Raw genomic sequence first — 7,268 nt, 5'->3', positions numbered from 1 at the left:
TTTCTTAAGGACACAAAGCAATTTGCAGATTTCCCATAATAACTGTAATGACAATTGACAATATCAGAGGGATTGTGAGATGCAATTTGAAACAAAACATGAGAACTTTTTAAAGGGTAGTTAAACTCTCCATCAGCAAAAGAAACTGCTCCAGTTGCTGTTGGACACAGCAGTGTCTATTCAGAATTACAGAAAGTAAGGTGATAAAATCACCTTCTTCCTACTCAGTCACAGTGCAGCTTTTACACATAAAAAAAATATATCAGCTAATAAATTACAGGTTAAATTTAATCTGTCTCAGTGTGGACTGGACACCTGGGGAAGTTTCAAGCATGCATCCCTGCAAATGAAGGTGACTGCATCCGGGAGACAAGGCACTGAGTGGGGGGAGACAGGTGCAGGCATTACTCTGAGCAGCAATTCTCTCCTAATGGCTATCTGAGAAGGTGTCTTTGCTTTGTGAGCTCCTGTGGGCCTCTCCCACTTGGCAAATCTTCTTCCTTTCACTTAATTTCCCATTTTGCTCACGGGAGAAATGAGGGATGAATGTGAGTGTGTCCTCCTGCAGGTGGGAACCAGGGAACAAAGGCTCTTGTGTGGCTGTGGTCACAGGGGGCTCACAGCCCCCAGGTGTCCCCCTAGTTTGTAAAGCGTGGGTGTGAGGAGGTGTGAAGTGTCCTGTGGAACGTCTGCTCTCTTTCCTGTGCTGGACTTGTCTCACCCACCATTACTGGACACTCCACAGCTTTCCTGCAAGCACACCTGGCTGTCCCCCAGCTCTGTGTGCACCCTCAGAGGAGCAGGTCTCCCTGGAGCTGAGCAGCTCAGGGAACTGTGGGAACACCCTTCCTCAGCCCCCTCTTTCCCACCCCCTCAGCCAGGGGCTCGCTGGAACCCAACCATGATCCTTGCATTTTGACTTGGTCCTCTGACTCTGGAAATTGTCAGGAGAGATGCCTTGGGCTCTGCAGGGTCTCACTGATTCCACGTGAAGCCATTTCCCCCCCAATCCCTGGACAAAAGCAGATGGTTCTGCACATTTAATGTGTTTTCATTTTTTTTCTTTTTTTTTCAGGAATTGTCCCTCGTGAGATTTTTTTTTTCCAACAAAATGGCTCCAATTAAGCAAAGCAATGAAATACATGCTTAACTGTAAAAGTCCACTGATATTAAGCAAAACACTTAATCATGAGCTTAAGTCCTTGGCTGAGTCAGGGCTGAGTATGCATTCCCCCTAATTTCAAGGTAGTGATCTGAATGCTTATTTCCATTTCATTTGAAACCTTGAGACCTTTTTCTTTGACTGTTATTCCTGAATGACTGCAGGGTAAGATTAACTAATGGGGCTGGGAAGGGGAGGTGGTGGAAAAGTTGGTAACTGCATTTATGTTATGCACAATGGGAAGAAGCTGAAAAGAAGCTAAACCCCAAATGAATCAGGCTGTTATGGAGCAGGCAATGCCTTTGTGGGATGTTTCCACAGCCCAGTGGCTGCTCTGTCCATGTGCACTTTTTGCAGGGAGAAAGGTCACACAGAGTGAAAAGCTCACGAGGAAGGGAAACTGCAGCATTTCTTCTCACCACGGGATTTGCTGTTGTAAGGCTGAGGGTTTCTACAGCAATAACACTTTGAGCAGCAGGAGGAGAGGGGATAAAGCCTCACCTGCCCAGAAGAGTCAGTGATTAGGAGCATTGCAGGGCGAGATCAGATTCTGGGCAGGTTCACACCCTCCAGAACACCGGAGGGACCAGGGGTGTGGAGCTGGGGGAGGGTTCATCCCCTCCCGGGCTGAGCTGGGCGGTCAGAAGGTCTCACACTCGGTGGTGGCGGTGGAGCAGAGGTCGCAGTCACAGCGGATGGCCACCGGGTAGGTGTAGAAGGGGTCCACGCCGGGGGCACAGCGCGGCAGCTTCACCGTCACCATCCTGGTCTCGTTGTAGGTGCAGATGCGGTGGTGGGACTCGATGTAGGGCGGCTCCAGGATCGGCTTCTGCAGGGGAGACACGCAAAAAAGGTGAGACAAACACCTGGGGCAACCAGATTCCACAGGGGGATTGACTTTGTGTGAACAGAGGAGCTACTGCATCAGCTGGAAGGGGCTGTGGAAATAAATTTTAGGCTACATCCTTCGATGCTTGCCTCTTGGAGCCCTGCCACGGAGGGGAGTGGGTGCAAGTACGTGTTCCAGTTTGTTTAAAGCATAAAGCCTCCGTTAAAACCTGCTTGAAGGAAGGCAAAAGATTATCCCAAAAGCTGGTTTTTAGCAGAGTATGAGTGTTTCGACCAAAGGCTGCCAAAAGCAGCTGCTTTTTTCCAAAAGCGTTGATTTTCCATTAAACACGTTCTGCTGGAAACCCCTCAAGTACACGAGCTGCTTAAGAGCAGGGGTGCATGCAGGTGCCAAAGGCTGGGGTTTTTTCTCAGCCAGACCAATCTTCCCTGTCAGGCTGCACTTCCCACAAATCCCAGTGGCTGAACACTGCGGGGAAACCTCTCAGCACAGCAGCCAGCACAGAAATCTGCAATTCCTCCTGAAAATATCAGCTTGGCCAGAGACCTCAGCCATCAGAAGATGATGGGAGCCTGAAGGCCTTGAAACCCACCCTGCCATGTGGTATCACAGTGGCATTGGTTTTGCTGAAAAATCAGTTTCTCCTTAGCGGGGACACCCATTTTCCAAAGACTCCAGCAATGAATGGGCAGCACACACAGGAATGGGAGCTCTCTGCCTAAGGTAACACATCCAGGAGACATTTTAATTTCTTTCTTTCCCTCTGTGCTGTGCCAAGAGCCCTCCCTGGGACCAGGAAGGACGGAGTGGGAGAGAACAGATGCAACATTTCAGCAAGAAGGTGCAGACACCCTCCCTCTTACAAAGCCCCTGTCCAAACACATCGTGGTGCCTTTTGGAAGCTGTTGAACTCACAGCCAGGTGCATTCAGCTGAATTGCACCCCAGGGGCACTGCAATAGAGCAAGAGAAGCTGCAAGGTCTGAGCTCCCAGAGGAGCTTGGGAGCAAGGGAAGCAGGGGTCAAGAGACCCCTCAAAGGAACCTCATCCCAGAGTGATGGCCTTTCCCCTCATCCCATGAAGAAGGGGAGTCAGGGCTGGCACACAGACTCTGGATACTCTCTGGTCACTTACGTAGCATCCTTGTCTTCATGTGGACAAAATCCCTCTGAGTTACTCAATGTTTTCTGAACAAATTAAACTGGGATTGGCCCCTTAAGCTTTCCAGTTGCAGAACAGCAAAGGCAGTCAGAAACTTGTTCTCTGATGTGTGTGGATGTCCTTAAACTCTTTCTTCCTCTGTACACCCCCAAACTTTAGTACTTCATATTTACACAGGGCTGTGACTTAAACTGGACCAAATTAGAAACAGACATTATCTTTGGGATTTGCTTTTTGGAACAAAATATATTTACCCATCAATCGGGAGCTCCATCTTAATCTCCAAGGAATACTTCCTTTTTATTCCAAGCAAAGTAATAAAGTCCCCCTCTCCTTAAGTGTTCAAGCTGTAAGAGGCTTTCAGACTACGCAGTAAGAGCATTACGTAAGTGCTTCATTAATGTCATCACATGGCTCCCATTTCCCTGTGGGGCAGTGGGAGGAGGGAGGGGACAACCAACAGCAAAGGCTGGCAGGGACAGCCAGGGGGACACGGAGCAGGACACTGTGTTGGATCCCTGGGCACTGAGAGTTCCAGACTTTCTGTGCTAACAGGCACTGACCCCCAAGAGAACACTACATTTGACCTGAGGCCTTGGAAAAAGGCTTCCAGAATTGAATGACAGCACTGGGATTATGGGCGTGTAGTTTGAATAGAAGTGTGTAATGTCACAGGGTGGAAAATTTAGAGTTTAAGGTTTTAGAATATAGCAATATATATAAAGCAATATGGAGGTTTTAGGGCGTAGGCTGAGTCCTTCTTTTTCACATTCTTCCTCATGGGTCTGGGTAGTTTCTTGTAGTTGGGTAAAAATGTCTGCATTGTGGAGCATGGGTGGTTGGTTACTGGATTAAAAGTAAAGATAATATAGGTGTCATCTCATAATTGGACAGCTTGTTCTTAAAAGGCCTTGTAGAGAGGTAGAGACAGAGCCATTTTTCACTTTATCAGCTAAAACTCACAGCTTGTGAGACTGTAACAAAGATAGGAATTAATAAACATCCGAGTCCAAACACGAAACAACATCTCTCAAGCATTTAACCCCAGCTCTAACAGAAAAGATTAAAAAACCAAGATAAAAACCCAACAAGTTGGTGTCCTTGGAGGGTTTTTCCTAGGGGCCAAGCACCAGCCAGGGGTGTCCCTGGGCCCAGCCTTGTTGGAGTCCAGGGCATTCCTCCTTGTGCCCTGAGGGGTCTGGGACCCTGGCACAGAGCCCAGAATGACACTGGCTTTAATCTCAGCCCATGGAAAAGACTACCAACATTACATGAAGAATTAAGAGCCACAAGAGTGTGAAATAAATAGCAATTAAGTTTGCCATAGGGTGAAAATGTAGAATTTGGGATTTTTAGAATGGAGGTTGGGAAGCCAAGGTGGAGGAATCAGGATGTTGTCCTGTTCTTCTTCCTCTTCTTCAGACTCCGTCTTATGACAGAGCACACAAGATTGGTTTAGGGAGCACTTATGTGTTTAGAATAGGTATGAATAAATTACTGTAGAATTGTAAACAAAAAGAGTTTGTAGAAGGTGGTTGGGTCAGAGAACTGGTAGGAAAAAGGTCTGGGACCTCCCGACCTCAGGGGAGTCTGCTCATGCTGTGCTCTGCAGCGGGACGCTGAGCAGGGCAGAGAGAGAACAGAGAGATAAGGAGGAATAAACAAAGTTAAAAACCTGAGCTTGCAGACTCCATCCTTCTTTTCTAGCTCAGGCGTGGGGCTTTCAAGAAAAAAAAAAAAAAAAAAACCTCAAAGCTCACATATCTCGGAGAAAAGCAGCGCGGAGGCAGCCTCACCTCCCAGGTCTGGCAGCGGCCCCAGCAGGCGTCGGTGGTGACGCGCAGGCCGCGGCAGCCCGGTTTCCTGGCCACGAAGGAGAACTCCCTCACGGCGCAGCCCACGAACGTCCGCAGCTCCACGGCTGAGGCCTCCGTGCCCGCACTGCTCCCGGACAGCAGCACAAGGAGAGCTCCCAGCAGGCAGGAGAGCTTCATGCTGAGGGCAGGAGGGAGAGGAGGGGAGGGTCAGCACAAGGGCAAGTGGACGGGCTCAGCTGAAGCCCTTCGGGGGCTCGGCTGTAGCCCTTGCTCCCTTCAAACACGGGGTTAGCCATCCTCACTCAGCCTGGGAGAAGAGGGGCACGGGGAGGAATGAGTGGTCACCACTCACAGAAGGGGGAAACCTCAGTAAAAAGGTCTGTCACAGAATGCAACAGTGTGAAGAATTTGCTTGCAGAGCAGTGGGAGTTTGCCTGGAAGGCACGAAGTCCCCAGCCCCACTGAAATCTCCATTTTGCAGATTTGTTTTGCAGCACATGCCTTTCTGCCACCCTGTTGGGGTTGTCCTGGGCTCACACAAAGCTGCACAGTTGGGAGCCAAGCATCCCTGAATTTGTGCTATAATCTCAGCATCTCCCAGAGGTGTTACTGGAGCTGCCAGATCCACACCCTGGATTTGTAGCGTTCCTCTCCCAGGGCTGCAGCCGGCGGGGCTGGCTGTCCCTCCAGCACAGCTCACACCCAGCCCAGGCTGCCAAACTCATCAGAGCTGGTCAGACAGGGGGGACATGGCCAAGGTGACCAGAGAACCCTGAATTCCTCACACCTGAGCAGCCCAGCGTCCACCAAGACCCTCTGGTACCTGTTGAACTTCTGTCTCAGCAAAGAAAGCAAGCAAGTTCTCTGGAACAGCTCCTCTGTCAAAAAAAAAAGAGAGCTGGAAAGTAGCCCTAAGCCATGAGGTCCATTTTACCATTCATATACTAACACTGCATTTAAATACATCTATCTCAGAAACCCCAGATTTGACCCTTAATTTTGAGAACATCAGCTACTGGATGTGGCACAGGCTGGTGTGTGTGTCCTCAGCTGGACAGACCAAAATTAAGTGAGCTGGGACTGCCATTTGCCTGGCTGATGCTTGAGTCTCTAGACTCCTGTTAAACAAAATGATTTAAATTTACTAAATCAGAGCTTAGGTCAGCACATGATGTTTGCATCATATATATCACCATGTGTACACTAGAGTCTTACATGTGACTAAAGAGAGTATGTTTATACACAGCCTTCAACAGGATAAAAAAATGCTAAAAATCCTTATTTTTAAAAGAAGATACGTAGAGCAAAATAGACAAACTTCAGAACAAATCAAATATTTATCCTTTGCCACTTCAGCAAATTCTGCTGCTTTATTCATGAGCCAGAGCCATGACAGGGAGCAAACACAGACATGCACTCACCTAACTCGTTGGAGTCACAATTCCTTTTGCAGTTTTAAACTGCAGATGGTGTTTCGGGATGTCAGAGTGAGCAGCAGGAGACCTGCACTGCAGTCTCTGTGTTTGTGATCAGTAGATCTCCCCAGCAGCTGCTACTGGGATGTCTAATTGCTCAAATTTATAGAAAGGGTCTTGTCAGTCAAGGCAGATCCTTACTTGAACTACCCAAGGCATCGAAGTCATTGACTGTAAAGCAAGGCTCCCCTTTCCAGCAGTGATTAGCTTCAAGGGAATTATTGTTCTCGCAGGTTATTGTTTCATAAGCTAATCAAAAAAGGAGTATCTCGATGAGTGAAATTATGAACATGCACTGGGGCAAAATGGATCTTCTTCTCCATAATGGAATTTCAACACCTTTGCAAAGGAATCAGAAGCTGGCTCTGAAATTATCATTACCCCCTCTAAACAAGCCCTAAGTAAACATCCTCAAGGGAGACTTCTCAGATATTTGTACCAAAAAATGCCTGGATTTTTGTCAGCTGCAGGAGATCTTTTTTTTTTTTTTACTCCATTTCTCTGTACAAGCAAGGGATGGGGGGAGGACATGTGAGCTTGCAAGGAAAGAAAATGTTCTCTTGGTGAGCCAGGCAGCTGAAACACAGATGAGCACCTCTGTGAAAGGAAGTTTAGATATCATGTCCTCTGCCTTCACTGTGCAAACCCAACTTTCAGCTGTCCACAGGACAGGGAGCAGCTGAGGAACTTGGTTCTGTGAAAAACTTGGTCAGTGAGTTCATAAAAGGTGAGTGGAAGAGAGAAGTGGAGCCATAAGCTCACACCTGGAAAAAGTCATCTCCCTTCCTTTCCATCATGGCTGG

The 7,268-nt window shown here is 48.1% G+C and overlaps 1 protein-coding gene across 1 annotated transcript; it reads right to left on the bottom strand.

Annotated features, from left to right (window-relative positions):
* Nucleotides 1-299: 299 nt before the first annotated feature.
* GPHB5 (glycoprotein hormone subunit beta 5) lies at nucleotides 300-5,755 on the bottom strand. The gene is made up of 2 exons (XM_063397373.1): nucleotides 4,970-5,755; nucleotides 300-1,991 (listed from the first exon to the last, which is right to left on the bottom strand). The coding sequence occupies exons 1-2, from the start codon at nucleotides 5,165-5,167 to the stop codon at nucleotides 1,803-1,805; spliced, it is 387 nt and encodes a 128-aa protein (XP_063253443.1). The 5' UTR covers nucleotides 5,168-5,755; the 3' UTR covers nucleotides 300-1,802.
* Between the last annotated feature and the right edge of the window lie 1,513 nt (nucleotides 5,756-7,268).

The sequence above is a fragment of the Prinia subflava genome, chromosome 5 (genome assembly GCF_021018805.1).
Source record: "Prinia subflava isolate CZ2003 ecotype Zambia chromosome 5, Cam_Psub_1.2, whole genome shotgun sequence".
Lineage (NCBI taxonomy): Eukaryota > Metazoa > Chordata > Aves > Passeriformes > Cisticolidae > Prinia > Prinia subflava.
Note: the sequence above shows the minus strand (reverse complement) of the source record. Positions and strands in the feature narration are given on the sequence as shown.

Coding starts and splice junctions, on each gene's coding strand:
- GPHB5 (XM_063397373.1), bottom strand. CDS start 5,167: ATGAAGCTCTCCTGCCTGCTGGGAGCTCTCCTTGTGCTGCTGTCCGGG. Junction 1,992..4,969: donor GCCGCTGCCAGACCTGGGAG/GTGAGGCTGCCT, acceptor TCTCCCCTGCAG/AAGCCGATCCTGGAGCCGCC.